At 35.8% G+C, this 20,473-nt stretch overlaps 1 protein-coding gene across 1 annotated transcript in view; it reads left to right on the forward strand.

The window, feature by feature from the left end:
- Nucleotides 1-9,895: 9,895 nt before the first annotated feature.
- LOC129800964 (uncharacterized) overlaps nucleotides 9,896-20,473 on the forward strand; it is a 28,909-nt gene continuing 18,331 nt past the window's right edge. Inside the window, exon 1 of the mRNA XM_055845711.1 lies at nucleotides 9,896-11,468. Within this exon, the coding sequence (XP_055701686.1) occupies nucleotides 9,896-11,468 (1,573 nt within the window). The remainder of the gene's footprint in view (nucleotides 11,469-20,473) is intronic.

Consider the following 20,473-nt stretch of genomic DNA (forward strand, 5'->3'; position numbering starts at 1 on the left):
ACTGCATATCTTTCTTGTAGGTAGGTAAGTATTTAAATTTCTGAGTAATGTGTATAAAACCATATTTTACGGTACGCCCCTCATATGGTTTTGGCGAAATAAGCTGAAATTTGTAATTAAAAACGCCAAATACAAGACTAATATAGCATAAGAAAACACCATCATCAATTCATTTTTGAAAATGGCATTGAGATTCTCACCTTTTAAATTACAGGCTACTCCATAATAAAATTTGCACGTTAAATTATTATATTATTACCTAAAAGAATGTTTTTTAAGCTTTTATTTTTTAGCACTTCAAATAATTATGAAAATGCAAAAGAAAATTGAAGGTCTTATATGGAGATTGTAAGTACAAAGGGATGTACAGTAAAAAAAAATTAATGTCTTGACGTGTAAAATTTTAAGATATAGCCAATAAAAATTAGAAGCTTTTTGTTGGAATAGCATAGGTAAATATAATATAGGGGGAACTGAGGTAGTAATAAACGTGGGGTAGTTGTAAAACTTGCGATTTTTTAAATTAGAATTTATAGATACTAAAGTCATTCTTATCCACTCAAGAAATGGCCGAATAAATCCAGTAAATAGTTAAAAAAAAAATAAAAATCAACATTTAAAATAGCCCCCAGTTTCCCCTTTGTATGGCTGTACGATAAGGACGAAATTTCCTCCTTTACTTCAAAACATATTCGAAAATAAAAAAAAATCTAGGAGCTATTTCGCAAAAACCGAAAATATGGTTTTGAGGGCATGGGTGAGGTAAGGGAAAAGAAAGACCATCCAATATAATACAAAGATAATTAAGTAAAAAAAATTATTTCCGAAAAAAGTGATTCAATTATAGGTATTTAACCGATTTATTATTGATAAAGACTGATGCAGCCGATTTCGAAATTTAAATACCTTTCCAAAAAATCCAGATTTAACCAAATTGGTTAATAAATGAACCCTCCAAAGTGATCGACTTTGGATTCAAAATAATTCAAAATGACGAATTTGCGGTCTTAGATATGTTTGGACGAAATCGCCTAGACTACCTCTAAAACTTATCCGAAAATTAAAAAGAAAGATCCATAATGCCATTTTCGAAATAAACCAAAAAAACATGATATTAGAGGGGATGGAGAAGTGGAGAAGAGTGAGAAAAAAAGGAAAAAATCGTCTGGAGATACCTCAATGTTTTCTTTTTCTATTGGGAGTCATCGAGACCGAAAGTTGATGTCTTTTACCGTTTAAGCTCCAGGCTGGTGACAAATTGAGTAAAAGCAGATTATATAACTATTTTCTCTTTGAGCTCGAGCAGTAAAATAATGTCACACTGTGTGGTCTATTACGGTTTTCAGACCTAACACTTGGACATATGGCTTAATTACAGTAAATTCTCGCTCAATCGGTTCTTTTTCAATCGGGCGCAAAATTTTGTTGACCATATTCACGTTTGAATTTGTTCAAATTTGCTGTATTTCCCCTTGTTTTATCGTGATTCCTAAAATTTGAACGCTTTTTATGGAATTTATAATGATTTTGATGCCCAAATCTATCGATAATTTGGATGACATTTTGCCCTATATGCCCGATTGAGAGAGAGTCTACTATAGCGACTATAGCAATTTTCTATATTTTAGGAAACTATTTCAGGCATCCTCCTCTGTGTGACTTCAATCCTATCAAGATTTTGACTATTTATTTTAAGATTTTGGGGATGTTTACTTTCGGTACTTTGGCTTTTTTTCTCAAAGCGTGTTGTTCACATGCGGCTAGTAGTAGAAAAAACAAGTACTTTTTATCCGATTAACTTAATATTTTTTAGAATTATTGTTAGATTCTCCATAAAAACGATTATATTGAGATTGATATACAATTATATTTTGTTTTATAAGGTAATTAAAGTAATTTTTCAGGCAAAATAGTATTTTCTTCTAACTTTCCGCCAAATTACAAAAATTAATATTTCTTAGTATACCCATGGGTACTTTTAAACTAATGTGGAATACGAAAAAAATGTTCCAGATTAAGGGCAGAATCACATTGACAGTAAAATGCTCACCGTCACCGTCAAAGCCCTCACCGTATTTCGCTGATTTACGCATTTTCATTGTAATTTTTACGCAAATTCTCAATTACCGTGTTACATTATCTCATACTCGGTGGCACTAAGTGAAAATAATATAAGAAAATTGAAGAAATAAAACGAAAATGCGATAAACGGTGAGCAAAAAAACTATACGAAAAACTGTAGCAAAAAATCCTACAGTTTTTTTTTTGCTACCGTTTATCGCATTTTCGCTTTATTTATTCAATTTTCTTATAACTATTTTCACCTAGTGCCACCGAGTATGAGACAAGGTAATATCGTAATGGAAAATTTGCGTAAGAATTGCAATGAAAATGCGTAAATCAACGAAATACGGTGAGGGCTTTGACGGTGACGGTGAGCATTTTACTGTCAATGTGATTCTGCTCTAAATCGCAACAGAAAGTAAAAACTGTGTCCACATATCTCAATGGTGAAGCTCTGCCCATTAACAAGGATGCAAAATATATGATATGCACTTGGAGGTGCCTGACTTGACAAAGCAAAAATTTATATTATCAAACCGATGACAGTTCTGTCCGTTCTGCCTCAAATTTTGTAAGATGTTCTGAATACTGGGGGAAGATCCAGTTTTGTCCTTTGAATAATATATTCCTATTGGTACACTTTGCTGTGTAAAGCTATGCTAAAGTCCATCTGAACTTATGGCATTCACCTGTAGTTCTCTATATCTCAATATTGAAATCATCTTAACGATTCAAATAGTTATTATGTATCTTGGTAAATGCACCCTGGTATGTTTGCAATGATCGTATTAACCCATTCCTTACTATAGGATTACACATCATACGTAAATTGAGTGATTTTGAATAATTTACTTCTATACAATTGATTTCCGAATTGCTATGGGGAGTGGATTTTTAGTAATTTTACTCCCTCAATTACTTAAGAAAAATAGCCTGACAGCAATAAAAATACATTTGATTGTTTTTTATCTCACTTTGCTGAAAGTCATTCAAAGTTTTTCGGATAAAATAACAGACAGAAAAGTTGACATCTCGTGGAATTTGTTAAAATTTGCCTATATCCTCTTTTCTGATTTGAATTCTGGTTATCAATGTATTTTCTTAGATATAAATAATTTAAACACTGTGACTGTTAATAAGTGTTTTTGATTATGGCTTCTCCCACCCCATATCACATAAAATTATTTTCTTTAAAAAAAATACATCTATTAATGTCTAAGGAACTGATTCCAAAATATGAACATTCTATCTCAAGTATTTTTAGTATATTGACTGAATGGATTAAACGTGACCTTCAATATTTACAGTCCAGGAGGATATCGGGAGCTGCAGGGAAATCTGTGCAGGAAAATTAGTAACACATCCTAAAACCCTGCTCCTGTCCCTCTACCAGGTTTAAGAGATCACGCATCTTTGATAATTTTGTGTGATACTTTTATTGTAAGCCCTTATGCCCTAGACACACTTACGACTTAAGACGAGAGACGACTTAGTGGAAAATGATGGAAATGTAGTTTAAGCATTATTTCTAATATAATTACGCTAAGCCGTCTCTCGGCTAATCTTCAGGTCTGTCAAGGCCCTTAGTATTAATAAATCCATACTAAAGAATAATATGTATAAGATAAAAAGTTTGAAATATGTCATGGGGCTCAATTATCCTAATTCTATTTTATCGTATTACTCAAAACATTAGACAAATATACGGATCGCAATAACATGAGTTTAAAAGAATGTACCACTTCAATTCAATATAGATCGATTCATTAAAAAAGTCACATAAATTCACAAAAACCTCTTATTTTTTTCGCATTCAAAAAGATATAACCCCTTAAAGCCTTACTATGTAGTGTTCATTTGAGGTATTCTTTACTTCAAAAGCATCCACTAAAGTGTCTTAATTCCTGTCTCATGGTAAACAGTGAGGTAGAATGAAGAAGAAGTAAATTTGTGCTAATATATTCAAGATGCAGTGCGCAACAGGGTAAATTGTGAATACAATGTTGGTCTAATTTTTATCTTGTCGCTCGAAAAACGAGCAAGAGAAGCTGAATAACACCTACAAAGTGGCATTAAGTGAGGATTGAGTATTTATTTTCTTTACACGAACTAAAATACAGCCATAATCCATCCCCCAAAAACTGCCGTGTGGAATGGGAAAACTTTAAATTAAGGACAATCCAAATGGGGAAGAGAAAAGCATGTTTGAAAAGACAGAAAGAGAAACATTATCCAGGTCTCACTGTTTTGGGGAAAGAATCATAAATCACAGGGGATTTACCAATAATCCGTCTGATTAATCCACTTAGTCGCCATTTTTTGAAATGAAACTTTAAGGATTTTGCTCCCTAGAATACTGCTTTACCATCCACAATTTTCAATAAATATGCCACTGTTCCAATGAGCTCTTTTCTCTACTTTTTAACCCTCAGACTTTTTTTTCTCAATCTCTGTCAATAATTTACGTGTGAGAAAAAAAAATAGCAAACAGCCCATAACCAAGTGAATGAAGAAAAATGATGCCGAGAGGAGGAAACGATAATAAAGTTTGTAAATTGATAATCCCTTTAATACCAGGCACACACTGTACAAATAAGGGTGATGATTATGTTTCTTCTCGGTCTATATTTCTGTTTTCAAATGAACAGAGAAAAGGGTGCACAACACAATTTCTGGTACTTAATGCCTTTCGGAAAATTGTAAAAACATCTACTGATGCACTCAGATTACCATGAAAAGGCCATTTTAGTGAGATTTTGGGAAAACACTGGATTAGAATCATTAATAATGCTCAGAAATTAAAGACCAGTGTCAACTCTTGCTCTATTTTCAAAGCAAATATCGCTTTTTGGGAAAGCAATGGTAAATTATTTAAATCACGTAAAATTCCAACAATTTGTTTTCATTTGCGCTTTGGAAAAATTGTAATTGACAGCTGTGAAATATGGGAAATATGTTAGGAAAGGGAACTTAAGCAAAATAGCACGCTGTACTCAAATCTTCTTTCTTTATGTAAATCTAAACAATTTTATATTTTCAGTTACTAAAAGATGTAAGAAAATTTTGATTTAAATTTTTAATAAAAAATAGCAAATTAAAAAAAGTAACTTAAATTTTTAAACGACATTTCGTGCTCGTGTAATCAATTGTATTTAAATTAGGAACAGAACCCCGAGAAGGAGTTTTTTCTTAATATAGTCTTGTAGAATTCCTCAAGTAAGTCACTATAGAACCAAAAAACTTTTTATTTGCTTATAACGCTCTTGGTTCCATCACTGACATTACTATAAGTAAAGTGGCGCACTCTTAAGTATCATAAGAACTTCTATAGGAATTTCAACAGAAAATTTTTACTTTAAGTCTTTTAAAAGTGCACTAAAAGACTTGTTTAATACTTGGTTCTATAAGGCAGCTATTTTGCTTCTTGGGACACTCAATATGAGCGACAGATTTATGTTGTGAGTAACCCAGGTTCGAATCTTCTTTAGATCATTAAAAAAATATAGAATTTTGTTTTTGAGGAAATAAGCTAAAATAACTAGCAATAAAGTGAAACCCCGAAGGATTTTTGTGGGACATTTTGACAAAGAATTTTTTGAATTAAGGATCAAAAAAATATGTTCAATAAAATAGCATAAAATAATAAACAAATAATAATAAATTTCCAAGGAAATTTGTTTTTTTATAAATAATAGTAGGGGAAACCGGGACAGATTAGCCACGTATAGTAGATAGTGATATCTTATAGTTTGCCTGCGAAGGAATATTGAGGAAACTACTCTCTATTCTAAATATATACTACCCTTCCTATTCATTGAAATATTTATCAGCCTCATACAAACATTTTTTTAGAAATTATACGCAATGAGAAATTTCATTTGGTGGCTAATTCTACCCCGGTCTCCCCTACAAAGACAAAAATACTTTAACATCAACTTGAAGTAGAAAATCAAACTTTGGAAATTTCGTAGTACAGTAGAGTTCCTCAAATTTGAACAATATTTTCAAAAACGTAACGGAATTCATGTGAAATGTACTTTCCCTAAATTAAGATAAATAACTGAGAAGAGAATATATCAATGTCATTTATTATGAAATAAATGGAATTTGTTGCGGGAGTTAATATAATACGAAATTATTGAAGAAACACCAGAGAAAAATGGTTCTAATTCAGATTCCACGCAAAACTTTCTTCACATAACCTCAAATTTTACATTTTGAACTCAACTGTCGTTCAAATTTGAGGAGTTCAAATTTGAGAAACTCGACTGTATTTTTCAAATTCAATGCGCCATGGATACACAGTTTTCAGATTTTAATTTTATGCAGTGATATAGCCTTTCTTTATTATACCCTCATGCCCTAGACACACTTACGAATTAAGCCGAGATACGATTTAGTGGAAAATGATGAAAATGAAGTTTAACCATTATGTCGAGTATAATTATGCTAAGCCGTCTCTCGGCTAATCCTCAGGTCTGTCAAGGCCCTTACCCATCCCCTTACTAAGACCTTGAACCTTACAGATTCTTTATAATAATACACATTTTCCTGAAAATATTTAATCATCAATTAATAAAAATACTTTATCGACTTTATCAATCAATTTGTAAAAAAAATAATTTACCAACAAATAAAAAGGTGGACCTTACACATCACTAGCCGTATTACTAATATGATCTTCAGACCTAAGACTTGCTCATATGGCTTAATATTTATTTAGATTTTTTATCAGACAACATTTTTAGAAATATTTAATTTAGAATTATAAATGAAAGGTAATTGTCTAAATATTTCATTCATTCATTTTCAATCGCTTATCTTAATTAGGGTCGGGGATTTGGACTACAAGTTTAACAGCCTACGCCAGTCGACGCTATACTTTAGGAAGGTATTTCAGGTCGATTTTATAAGTCGTTTCTTGCTAATCGGTTTGTTACCGATTCATAACCGATTGAAATCGGTTCAGTTTTATCAGTTATCCCGATATTTTTCCAATGAGCATGGGGCAATTATATGCACGTTAACGATCCCTGGGTCGACTTATGGGGAGGGACCCCTGATGATACTATGCCTTTATCTCTTTATCTCTAACCGTTTGTTCTCTAGGCATGGTAATGCCCTAGACACACTTACGACTTAAGCCGAGAGACGGCTTAGTGGAAAATGATAGAAATGTGGTTTAACGATTATTTCGGATATAATTACGCTAAGTCGTCTCTCGGCTAATCCTCAAGTCTGTCAAGGCCCTAACGGTCGGACAGATAGATGGATGCATGGACGGACGGACGGACGTTTGTTATTATTTTTAAGTTAATTTTGAAAATGTGCTTCAATGATTTAGTACCTTTTACTCCCTAAACGTAATATCAGTCATATTCTTTTAATTCCTGGTGCATATTATTTTTCTTAAACGCACCCTTAAACTCACCCTCAAGGTCTTCCCTTATCCATTTAGCAAATGAAACAGTTCATCGACGAAATTTTTACACAATATTCGAGTAAATATTAACACAATGCACTTATTAATTTTAGCAGTGCAAACAGATTTGCACGCATTGCAGGGTAGTCAATAAATCCTCTCAGATGAATGGAGAATTTTTAATAATAAGAGCAAACATCTACATTGCGCTGTTTTCTGCTCATAAATGGTAATATTGTGCTTGAGAAAATTATCAAATAGACACATTGTCCCTCGGGGGCATAATGCGAGGGGTTAAGTGGCGTGCGTGATCGTAACTCCCGAAAAGTCTTCACTTTCGCGACAGATGATGTGTCTCTGACACCATCCCAATTGACTACATGTGTTCCCGGGGTGTTATTCATCTAGCAAAAAATAGTTCTTTGTGAATGAGAAAATTATAATTTTGACACTGACGGCTTGACACATTGAGGATTTATGAGCTGAACGCCACTCAAAATCGGCAATCCCAGGGCACAATGAGGAAGTGCAGGATGATTTACAGACTCTATGGATTGGATGATCACTCTCATCCCAGAGTACCAATGCAGCATGATTGCCAAGCACCTATCTCTTGGGACGTGCTGGAGATGAGTGTGGGATGATGGGGAAATTATCTTGTTCGCACCAATCTTCTCGCTGGATGCCCATAAATTGCATATTGAGTGCGAGTAATGCAATTTTAGCACAAGTGGCAGAATCTTGTATCGCCTCGAGAGCAAAATCATCGAGCAATTGCAGATCAAAAGGAATAATTTCATCTGTGGATTTCTTCAGACATGTTATTTACTTACAACGAATCATATAAATAAAATTCAGAGTGTTGAAAAGCTGTATCATACTCATTTTCCCATTTACAATTTGATTTTTGGTGTAAATTTCTGTTTCCCTCCTAAATTGATTGACGACTTTGGCAATTGGAAAATTATATTTCCTATTAATTACATCATTCAATTGTCCCAGAAACATTCTAAAAAAAGGGTGTTGAAATTACTTCAACTTTGCAGAATGCTCGAACTCTTCAATGTTATGCTGTATTCTGAAAATTAATTTTGCATTCTTTGAACGAATTAAATTGTATGAACTTTTTTGGTCAGTGAATAATTGGATGAAAGACTGGAGTGATATTGTATTTCAGTGTAATTTCTAAAATAAATTTGTAAATCCTTGTAGCCACTGAAGAAGGTCCATATCCAGGACCGAAAGCTCTGGACAAGATTGAAGAAGTGTTTTTTTTTGTGTGAGGTAACCGGAGAGTCCCCTTTTTATTTTTGGTTAGAAAACTGGTTAGTTAAAAAATCAAATTTATCATTAAATAATTCAAGTAATAGACAAAAGAATTTAATTTTGGTCAGTAAAAATGAAAAACAGTGAAACACCTTTGATTCGACATAACATTTTGTCTCAATCGATTGAGACTCAGAGCCTCCAGAGCCTTTAGGGTAAGTGTGCCAAATTTCGGCATAGTTGCATGCAAACGTCAAAGTCTCAAGTTTGAAATGTAATATTTAAAATTCAAATTGATTTTTTTATTCTTTTTTCTTAAAGAGTGTTGCTTGTTGGAACCTTGTAAAGAGTTTACCGACTTAATTTAATCTATAATAATTCTTAATACATTTTAAAATGAATAAAAATATAGACATAGCTTTGGTGTCCTATTTCGGCCACCATCATTCTCATACTTCCTTGCCCTTCGGGAATTCTTGCAATATCTTTTTCACGTCATCTTGTTTGTCGAAGCTACATTTTTTTGTTATTCTTTTGCATTGTATAATCTCTAGAGTTAGTAAAATCTAAAAGTTCATGGAAATTCAGGTGAAAAGTTTTATGTAAATGTTAGTCAATAGAGGCCGTGCCAGAGGGCATGCACACTCTTTAAAGACTCATTTTTGCTGTGATAAAAATTTGCTGAATGTATACATCCGCGTACAGATTGCAATGAACTTTAGGGTCAAATAAAAAAAAATAAAAAAAATGGAAATTCAAGGAACAAAAAAGGTGTCCGAAATTGCAAGCTGGCCGGAATTTGGCACACTTACCCTATAGCCTTTGTTCTTGAAAAATAAAGAAATGGTAATAAACATTTTCTTTACAGATGTTACTGACCCCGTGTGGTTGGGGTACCCATCGGGCGCGTCCCAGGTGGCGGATAGGGAATGGCTGTAGTTGGTTTTAGAACTGGCTATAGTTTGTTTGGAAATAGCTATAGGCACGTATCGGCATCTTTGCGTCTACGAGAAGTCCTTAGTGAATACTAAACCGCGGACCACCCCAAAACCCGTGTCTCCTGGGTAAGGAGGCCTGTGCATCAGGTTTGCACCCTGTTGTCACAGTAACCTGTCAGCAAAAAAACACAACAAAGAGCCTCGGATGTCGGACGGATTGCACCGGAAACGACCTACGCGAGACAATGGACAAGCTGTTGCTTCAACCGCTGGTCCCGGGGTCGGAGGGCACCAGAGTAACGGAAGAGGCTCTGGAGTGACATCAGGTTTGACAAGCCTACCACGACGACAACGGCACTTCAGAATGGCTACATGGAATATCTTTTCACTCACAGGGAAGCACCAGGAGCTTAAGAGCGAAGCAAAAAGATTCCAATTAGATATAATTGGTGTTTCGTCTACTAAGCAAAGAGGTAGTGGAACTGTGGATCTTGAGGAAGGGTGGCAACTTTTCCTGTCCGGAGTGGCACCGGAAATGTCTGCACAGGCGGGTGTGGGGATACTCACAAGCCCTCGGCTGTCAGACAGGGTTTGTGATGTCTGGACACACAGTGGGAGAGTGATGGGTATCAAGATCAAACTTGAGAGATCTTCCCTGGCGGTGTTGCAGGTGTACGCACCGAACGCATCGTCAGAGTACCCAGCTTTCCTAGATGAAGTGGAGGAAGTCCTGAATAAGGCATCTTCTGAAGCGGATTCAGTTGTGTTGTTTGGGGATTTCAATGCCCATGTTGGTGTTGACTCTGAGACATGGAGGGGTGTGATTGGGAAGAACGGGGATAAGAGTGAGAACCCGAACGGTAAAATGTTGCTGGATTTCTGCGCAATCAAAGGTTATTCGATCATGAATACCTTTTTCCAGCACAAGGAGATTCATAAATACACCTGGGAAGACACAAAACGAGGACTTAAGTCAATAATTGACTTTGTCTTGGTTCCCGGTGTTGATAGAAGAATTGTCCAAGACGTTCGAGTTTTTAACAGTGCTGAACTGTCAACTGATCACCACCTGCTCTTTGCAAAAATTAACCTCAACGAAGATCCTCCCGCTCTACCTAAGGGTAAGAGCAAAGTGCTTAAATGCATTAGGTGGGAGAGTCTCAAGAAGAAAGACGTTGAGGAAAAGTTTGTGAAGGGCATACAGGAAAGGTTTGAACAAATTCCACAGTCTCCTTCTGACATAGAGGCTGAATGGGCCTGCTTCCAAACAGCCATTTTGGCCTCGGCTACAGAAGCTTGTGGCGTTAAGCGCATTAATGTGACGAACAACGTGAAACGGTCATCTTGGTGGGGAACACCGGGAGTAAAAGAAGCCGTTGGAGAGAAAAAGAAGGCTTACAAGTTGTACATACAACGTAAGGATTCTGATTCTCGTGATCGTTATGTTGAGGCGCGAAAGGCTGCAAAGCTCGCAGTTAAAGCCGCTAGAGAGGAGGCGTGGAAAAAATTCGGTGAAAAGCTGGAGCTTGACTATAGGTCGGCAAACAAAACTTTCTGGCAAACAGTCCGAAGACTCCGAGGGAAGAAGAGCAATTCCATCCAAGGAGTAACATCCAAGGAAGGGAATCTTCTGACCAAAGAGGAAGAGGTTTTAAATCGCTGGAAAGAGTACTTCTCAGAATTGCTCAATCCTCAGCAAGGCGCTGATGATGACGTACCCAGGAGTAAAGGCAGGGAGGAAAGTAGTCCTTCAGAGAGTGAAGTCCTGTATGCGATTAGTAAATTGAAGGATGGAAAAGCTGCAGGAATTGACGAAATACGTCCCGAAATGCTAAAACTCATGGGTATAGCGGGTGTCAATTGGCTCACGCGTGTCTTTAAGGTGGCTTGGCAAAGTGGGAGAGCACCAAAGGACTGGCAAGTTGGGGTCATTGTACCCATATTCAAGAAGGGAAACAAGAAAGATTGCTCCAATTATAGGGGAATTTCCCTTCTGAGTTTGCCCGGCAAAGTGTATGCCAAAATCCTTGAGAGAAGATGTCGAGAAATAGTCGAACCCAGACTGGGTGAGGAACAATGCGGTTTCAGACCTGGTAGAAGCACCACGGATCAGCTTTTTACCCTGAGGATGATTGTCGAAAAGGCTTGGGAGTATGCAATTCCACTCTATGCTTGTTTCATAGATTTGGAAAAAGCATATGACCGAGTACCGAGAGAACAACTTTGGGATGTACTGCACGAGTACGGACTGGATGAAGAATTGGTAGGAGCCATTCAGTCATTGTACAGAGACTGTAGTAGCTGTGTTCGTGTAAACGGATCCAAATCGGAAGGTTTTCAAGTGAGTGTTGGACTGCGTCAAGGGTGTGTTCTATCACCATTGTTGTTCATAATATACATGGACAAGATTATGGAACGCAGTCGGGGGCGGAATGCGATTCGTATTGGGGATTTCAAGGTGAGCCATCTCCTCTATGCAGATGATTTGGTTCTTTTTGGATCTTCCGAAGAAGAGCTTCAGCGCACACTTGACCGATTTGTAAATGTTTGTGCCGAAACAGGTATGAAGGTGAACGACAAAAAGTCGGAGGTAATGGTGATTTCCCGACAATCTGTGAAATGCACTCTACATGTTAGTGGAGACTCATTGACACAGGTGGAGAAGTTCAAGTATCTCGGGGTGTTATTCACGAGTGATGGTAGGATGGAGGCAGAACTCTCGTCGCGAATCGGTCAGGCTTCTGCAGTAATGAGGGAGCTTGGCAGAAGCGTGTTGAGGAAGGTCGAGCTTAGTCGATCGGCTAAATTATCGGTTTTCAAAGCTGTGTTCATTCCTATTCTCACCTATGGTCATGAGATTTGGGTAATGACCGAAAGGGTAAGATCGCGAGTACAAGCTGCCGAGATGAGGTACCTTCGAGCGGTAAAGGGAATCACTCGTAGAGATCGAGTGAGGAATGTGGCCGTTCGTGAGGAACTAAGAGTCGAGGAGCTGCTTCTTCGGGTTGAGAGATCACAACTTCGATGGTATGGACATGTTCAACGCATGAATGAAGAAAGATTCCCCAGAAAAGCTATGCAAGCCATTGTGAGGAGACCTCGGCCTCGAGGCAGACCTAGGACAAGGTGGCTGAATCAAATTCAGAATCTTGCCTTGGAACGCCTCGGGATCGAACCCGAACATCTTCCTGAAGTGGCGGAGGACCGACAGGCGTGGGCTGCTAGATTGGATGTCATGGGCCCGCGACCCCAATAGGGATAAGCGGTTGAAAATGAATGAATGATGTTACTGACACCTGAATTAAAAAATAAGTACCCGGATCACAAATGAACCGTATTCTCGTTAGTGTTCGTCCTGCTGTCTAACGGTGGACACATTAAAAACACTGATACTCGATAATCAGTAATTACCTAACAAGTAAGTTAGGAGTTAGGAAGGCTTTCGTGCAACATTTTTTGAATTTCTCCACAGGTTTTCCTTTTAATTTAATAATATCAAAACCAGGGCAGAGCATTCTCATACATTTTCCGTACAAAAGTATGGTATATTTTTTCTTAAGTGATTTTTTAGTTTTAGTATAAAACCAAATGCAATCATTTTAAAACTTTTACCAAACGAAAGAGTATCAAATGTTATGTTATTAACTCAAAATTTAAAATGATTGCACGAGGATAACAGTTCCTAAAACCTATATGAAAAATACGTAAAATTCGCAATTTTTTGAATTTTTCTGACAGATTTTCTATTTTTAACACCAGTAACATTTTAAATTCAATAATAATATATTCTCTGTACATGTGCCTACCATTTCGTGTTATATTTATTTTTGTGGAATCTAAGACTTAAAGATTATAAAGAATTTAAGAAAAATATACCATTTCTGAATTAAAATGCTCCATCCGTTAGTTAATCATCCTAGTATCAAACACTGTTTTTGCACAAGTAAATAAAAATTAAGAAAGAAAAGTTTACCTAAGTGGAACTACCCCAACTATCGTCTGTTTTCAGGATACCTAAATGTATTTGATAAAGAAAGGTTTTGATTCGTGTTTGTGAGTTAGGAGGATCGACTATTTCATAGGTTTTTGGAGGTATCAAGTCGCTTTGTCTCACTAATAATTTTGTAGCTATAAGTTCTAACATATTTATGAAAAAACACAAAAATGTAGGGGAAAGTGCACTACTTTCGGACGACTCAAGCTTCGGACGACTCAAGCTTCGGACGACTCAAGCTTCGTACAATTCATTTTTTCTCTATGTTCCTCTTGAATTTCACCTAAAGCTCTTTTCTGAAAATTTTAGCCATTGTACTAGCTATTAAAACATAATATTATAATGGACCAATTTTATGTATAACACATTGAAAAACATTAATTGTTCGAAGCATAAATCGTCCGAAGGTACCGCGCTTTCCCTTACATATGTTGAAACTAACGGACATACAAAAATCGTAATACGGTTGTTTCTGCAAGTTGACTTATGCCCAACGCACAATAACTTTTGTTTAGTAAGCATGTATTTGATATTTCAATGAGAGTGAATGAAACATTGATCTAGTCATCTCGCTCATTCTCATGGGAAATTTTGAAAACATGTTTACAAAAAAAAACTATTGTGCGTTTGGCATTACCCTATCCTACCGCAATATTATTTGAAAATACGACTCCTACAGGAGTTAATGGCACATATTTGGAAGTAAAGAAAACTCAAATGGTTACACATGACATATTACCCACTTTTTCGAAGTCAGAGCAGTAAAATTATGCTTCAAATTAATTACATCATTTAATTGTCCGGCCAACATTTGAAAACGAGAAAGTCAACTTTAAATTCAACGGAGATTAATCGATGAATTAATACCACATACTGTGAACACAACGACTTTAAAAATTGTAGTGGATGAAGAAATGTAATTTAATCACTATCGCTGACGACAATCTCCCGATAATTCTGCTGGCAGTATCCTCGAAATGCAATCAATCCAAATCAGGGTAAATGGCAGCTTCCGAGGGGGTGTTTGTCGTGAACTGCCACATTAATTCCCATGCAGCAAATTAATTTCGATAGCGCTGTGATGGCGAAGAAAACAGCGAGATGATTGTGTCGTTTGTCATTGAACATGAACTCTGCATGAAACTGTTTATAATGAGCTTTTCATTCACATTTCCCCACACTTCCACATCCAATGTAATTAACCAGCTTGTGCTGCAAAGTGACGCGACAGAGCGTCTAAGAAGCCCCGATAAGATCTACCCGGAGTCTATTAGTCATTTAATTAAATGTGCGTTTGTCGTTGGAACACAAACATGAAGGATGTATCGTTCTTTCCGTCCGAACGCTTTCACACATAATCAATTCAAGATGCTGGTTAAATACCATCGACATTTCCATTCCTTTGGCACTTCCACAATTGTTCCTGCATTTTAGGTGCTCTAAAAATGGCAGATATTGAGGTTGACTTAAAAATTGGTGTTCCCGGCAAAATATAGTAATATTTACTATTTTTTAACCACTCGAAATTCCCATCATCCATTTTAAGTTTCCGTATATTGTAGTCACACTTGGTCATCCGTTTGGGAATAATCAGTCAAACAGTTCATTATAGGCAAAATGGATTGACAAAGGGACTTAGAGTCTTTTAGGACACCACATAATCCGGTATTAGGACAATTATTAAGACCAATTTTCTTACCCAATTCATCAAAAACTCTTTTTAGCATTTATGTTTTATTACTGACCCATGTGGGGGTCTTCCTAGGCCGGAAGTGGATATCCCGTACCGTTTAGCCGCTATTCTGAAAGGACAAGCTTTTTTCTTTGCATTAAATAGACGTACATAATAAGTTACGACTCGATGTTTGTGAAAGCCATAAGACTCCAGATAAGCCTCCTGTATCGCTCCCTTGTTAAGGCATCCCAGGGAGTGTCACTTTCTACAAAAATGAAGTTGCGAAAATATTATAACTCCTTGAACTATTTTATGAAGCAATTACTTATATACCTGTCTGATCAGGTAGGCATGAATTAAAGTCTAAATTAAACCTTACTTACCAAATTTATGTGAAGGACCCAGTTTTGCGATCGTAGCGGCGAGCATCGAAATTACAAAAATAATCTAGTTGTGAGTGTTATGCACAACGCACAATAACTTTTATTTTGTAAACATGTTTTTGACATTTCAATAAGAGTGAATGAGACAGAAATCTAGTTTTCTCGTTTTCTTTCATAGAAAATTTCGAAAACATGTTTACAAACAAAAGTTATTGTGCGTTGGGCATTATGCCCAGCGCACAATAATTTTTGTTTGTAAACATGTTTTGATAATTTCCTATCAGAGAGAGCAAAATGACTAGATCTACGTTTCATTCATTCTGACTGAAAAGTCAAAAACATGATTACAAAAAAAATTATTGTGCCTTGGTATTAATCAGCTGCATAAAATAATAATAATAATATATAATAAAGCTGTATATTTTCCAGAGATCTTTTCTTTGTTTCCGTTATAATCATCATTCATAAAATCATTCATTTTATTAATTTATTTAAATTAAGGCCTATCCCTATCTTTCAAATCTTATCTTTAAGGCCTTGAATAATGCGTATTTTAGCTTGGTGTTAATCGGTGTTAAGTAAATCCTTGACGCGTTAAGGACAAATAGGATACCGATGCTTTACTTGTTGGTAAATGGTTAATACCAGGGGGGTGACATTAGCTCTGAAAAACGCGACCAGTTTTAGTATAATTTTTTTCCTGTTTTCGTACACATTTCACGAGATATCTTCAAATTTACGTAGGCTGCCAATTTAGGGTTTTCGGTTGCCTCTTCGTTAATAAATTGGCTTTTATTTTGTATTAGTATTTTTTGCTAATTCAGTCTACAATGACAGAAAACAGCTAATGAACTCAAAAGTTTTTTCGGCGCGCTCGAAACATATGGGAAACATAGGAAATGTCATGCCCCTGGTTAATACAAATGACCCCTTATCCTGGTCGCACAGGTAGTAAAAGAATTTAAATCAAACCCCCTTGAAAAACTTTGTGATCGTTAGTAAAGTGTGAATATGAACACAAGATTGCGCAATTAATTAATTTTGATGGTGGAGCTATAAACTTTTCTTCTTCTCGTGGTAACAATGTGATATCCCCAGTTTGAAGTACAGAATTCCAAGAGGCTGAGACCGAATTTTGGAATGAAATATGGCCCTAACTCTTGTCCTAACTCCGTTGAATAGACGGCTTTATCTCTCTTTTCAATGTGGAAGACCAGAAGGTGATCCAAGTTGGTTAGAACTTACAAGCTTAAGGGCCTTGACAGACCTGAGGATTGGCCAAGAGACGGCTTAGCGTAATTGTATTATAAATAATGGTAAAAGTGCACTTCCATCATTTTCTACTAAGCTGTCTCTCGGCTTAAGTCGTAAGTATGTCTAGGGCATAACTTTCAGATTACAAAGCAGCAAGAACTTTCAAGAAATCTAAATCCTATTGAACTCGTTAAGAAATATTCCCTCCAGAATAGTTTGACTAGGATATTCAAAAACTTAAATTCAGATTTTTGAGTTCATAAGCACGTAGAGGCGAAATGTTTGTCTGGTGTAGTTCTATAAAATATATTTACAAAAACGAAAGAAATCGCTAGAGCCTTTATTCAATAAAAAACAAAAAAAAATATGGTTTTGTAAGGGAGACACAAGTATCGGGAAGTGAGACAACTTTGATTTGGGACACCTTTGAGATAGGGCTATTTTCTCCTATTTTAAAAAGGAACTGAGCCTTATGCCCTAGACACATTTACGACTTAAGCCGAGAGACGACTTAGTGGAAAATTACGGAAATGTTGTTTAATAATTATTTCGATTATAATTACGCTAAGCCGTTTCTCGGCTAATCCTCAGGTCTGTCGAGGCCCTTAGCTTCACAATTGGTTTTTGAAGCTAAATTACAGCATGGTAACGTTCATCAATGAGATATTACATAAACTCAAGCAAAATTCAAATTTTTGTGACAGCCTTACGTTCCACTATTGCATTTGATAAAAATCCCATGCTTCCTCTAAATTCCAATTAATAGTGAAACTTTAATTCTTGAAGGGGGCTTTGTGTGTTTAAAGTGAAATTTAGAGGCTTAGAGAGGGGATGGGGAGTAGAGACCCAGTGTCTGTCACCTAATTACCCGCAGCACCATGACTCTCATACTGTTGTTGGAGAAGTTAGCAATGTCAACAGCAGTCGCCTCGACGGTCACTGTTGCGCAAAATGCAATGCGGGTTCCCTTTTGGAACTTCATAAATTCACAGAAAAAAAATCCATAGTGAGTGAGGCCTTATTTACCCGAAAAGAGAACTTTTAATATCATTTCCATATTCTCTTCTCGACACTGCAGAATTCAATTTCAAACCACTTCCATGGTACATCACTCTATTCCAGTAGCACTAGATCAGCAAATGAATTTCCAGCCACTCGTTGCCCCCAAGAGTCTCTTTTGGAGAAGATGAAAACTACCGCGAAATATACTGCAAAATAGCTGCTGAGTTAATAAAAGTGATTCACTTGGAGATGCTCATTTAACAGACTTCCACTTTAATGGTCAAATGAGATATCAGATATTTTTATTATCTGCTTAAATAGTTTGATTTCTTGCAGATTTAACACTGTTTGCTAATTGCATAGTTTTCTGCCAATTAAAACCGATGGTGAGAAATTTTATATCGACACGATTTACACATTAAAAGCTGATCAAATGATGAATATCGACGATGCTGAAAAAATAAATGGTTGGTTTTTTGTGCTTAAAGGTGTGCCTGTGTCTTAAATTTGAGGATTTCCACTGTCAATAACTTTATCAGATGGTAATCCCCATTATTCGATTTTTTTGCTCGATTTCTAAAGAAAACAGTGTTATGTAATCAATTGAATTTAACTTTTGCTCGTGGTGGATAATCCGAATCGAGAAATAAATATTTCAAAAAGTACAGCACCATAGTGAGTCTCGGAAAATTCCCCTTTCGTGTCTTGGATTATACACAATACTGGTACACTTATTGTAAAGATTAATATTGAAAACGTAATAAAAAAAACTTATAAATGATCAGTGACGTCAATTTAAGCTGAACATTGTACAAATCGACTTACGAAACAATTTTTTTCAGATTTTCAAAATTAATTTCTATTTTTAATCTAATTTCAATCTATTTTTTCCCCTTTTTTGTGAAAATTGATCAATAATTTCATGGAAATTTATTGTAGATTCGAAGAGTAATTGTTGGCGTTTTTCTCAAAATATTAAAATTTATTTTATGTACCCATCTAATAAATAATATAGTAAGGTGGGGTAACTGGATCGTTTTCCGAAGAGTGCTACTTAAACGCTTGTTTTTTGACTGATGAAATTCTTTTTTACTTCTTCTAAATCCATAGAATTATTCACTGTTTCATTCAGAAACATAATATTAAAAAAATATCAAAAATAGAGAAAATTTATAAAATAATGATAACACTGAAATAAGTCAGCATGCACTAACTGGGTCGCCTTTTCGCTAATTCACTTTTAATTAAACCTTTGGATTTAAAATATTTTTTTTCACAAGGAAAAAAAAACAATAAACGTTTTCAATCAACCAGGTGTCATTAGCGAAGATATCACTGCAAGAAAATTTTTAGAGAAGAACCCAGCTGGCACAAGATTGAAATGAGTCGATTACACTCACTTTATTTAATGGATAAAAATATTATTTTTGCTTTTTCTCATACTTGAATAGTTATATTATGCTACTATAGTGACTGTATTACGGAAATAAAAATATTATTTTAAGTGGATTAGTCATAAACGATCCAGATAGCGAAGCGCCCGGATTAGCACACTTGACTGTATGAATAATTTTTTCGTTGATCTAATTTTTCTATTTATCTGAAGAGTACAATAACAGCATGGAATTTCGTTTATTTAAATTTCCTCTGACAGAGTAAAGGTCATTACATTCTGTTCACATATCTATTATTTATAAATTAAAAAAACAAAATCACAAGAACTGACTTGAGTAAGTATTTTGGCAAAAGTCTGTTCTTTGACTTTTGACTCCAAAGAATGAACAGCTAGAGTTCGACAAATTCGAGGGTCGATTTTGAAAACCGTAGAAAATACCTGTGTTCCAGAAATTTAGTCAGATGAACCAAATGATTTCGAATTTCGAAGTATTTCTTGTCCACGTATGACCTATTTTTTGTTGTAAGGAAAACTAAAAACAACCAGGTTCGTAATATTTTCCATTTTAATTTCCCACATTATCACTGTGTCTTGTAGCACTGCACAACTACCTTAAGAGTTTTTTAGAAAACTTAGTTTCAATCAGCAGATAGTGAACGGAAAAATAGACCTCTCTTGATTTTTGCTCTTTATTTCTTCATGACATTTCGAAGATGAATGTCCTCTTCATCAGGGTTTCGAATTGCAGGAAAAATCACGTAACGGTGAGAAATTTTACTGTTGCACTTCACTTGGACTTTTCCACAATTTTTCACGTAGATGTTCACTAACCAATTGGCTGACACAGAATGATGTCAAACTATGTGAATGTGTCAGCCCATTGGATGGTGAACATCTCCGTGAAAAATTGTGGAAAAGTCCAAGTGAAGTGCAACAGTAAAATTTCCCACCTGTACGTGATTTTTACTCAAATTCGAAACCCTGATGAAGAGCACATTCATCCTCGAAACGTCGTGAAGAATTAAAGAGCAAAAATCAAGAGAGGTCTATTTTTCCGTCCACTATCTGCTGCATCCCAT

Source organism: Phlebotomus papatasi, chromosome 2, assembly GCF_024763615.1.
Source record: "Phlebotomus papatasi isolate M1 chromosome 2, Ppap_2.1, whole genome shotgun sequence".
NCBI classification, from domain to species: domain Eukaryota; kingdom Metazoa; phylum Arthropoda; class Insecta; order Diptera; family Psychodidae; genus Phlebotomus; species Phlebotomus papatasi.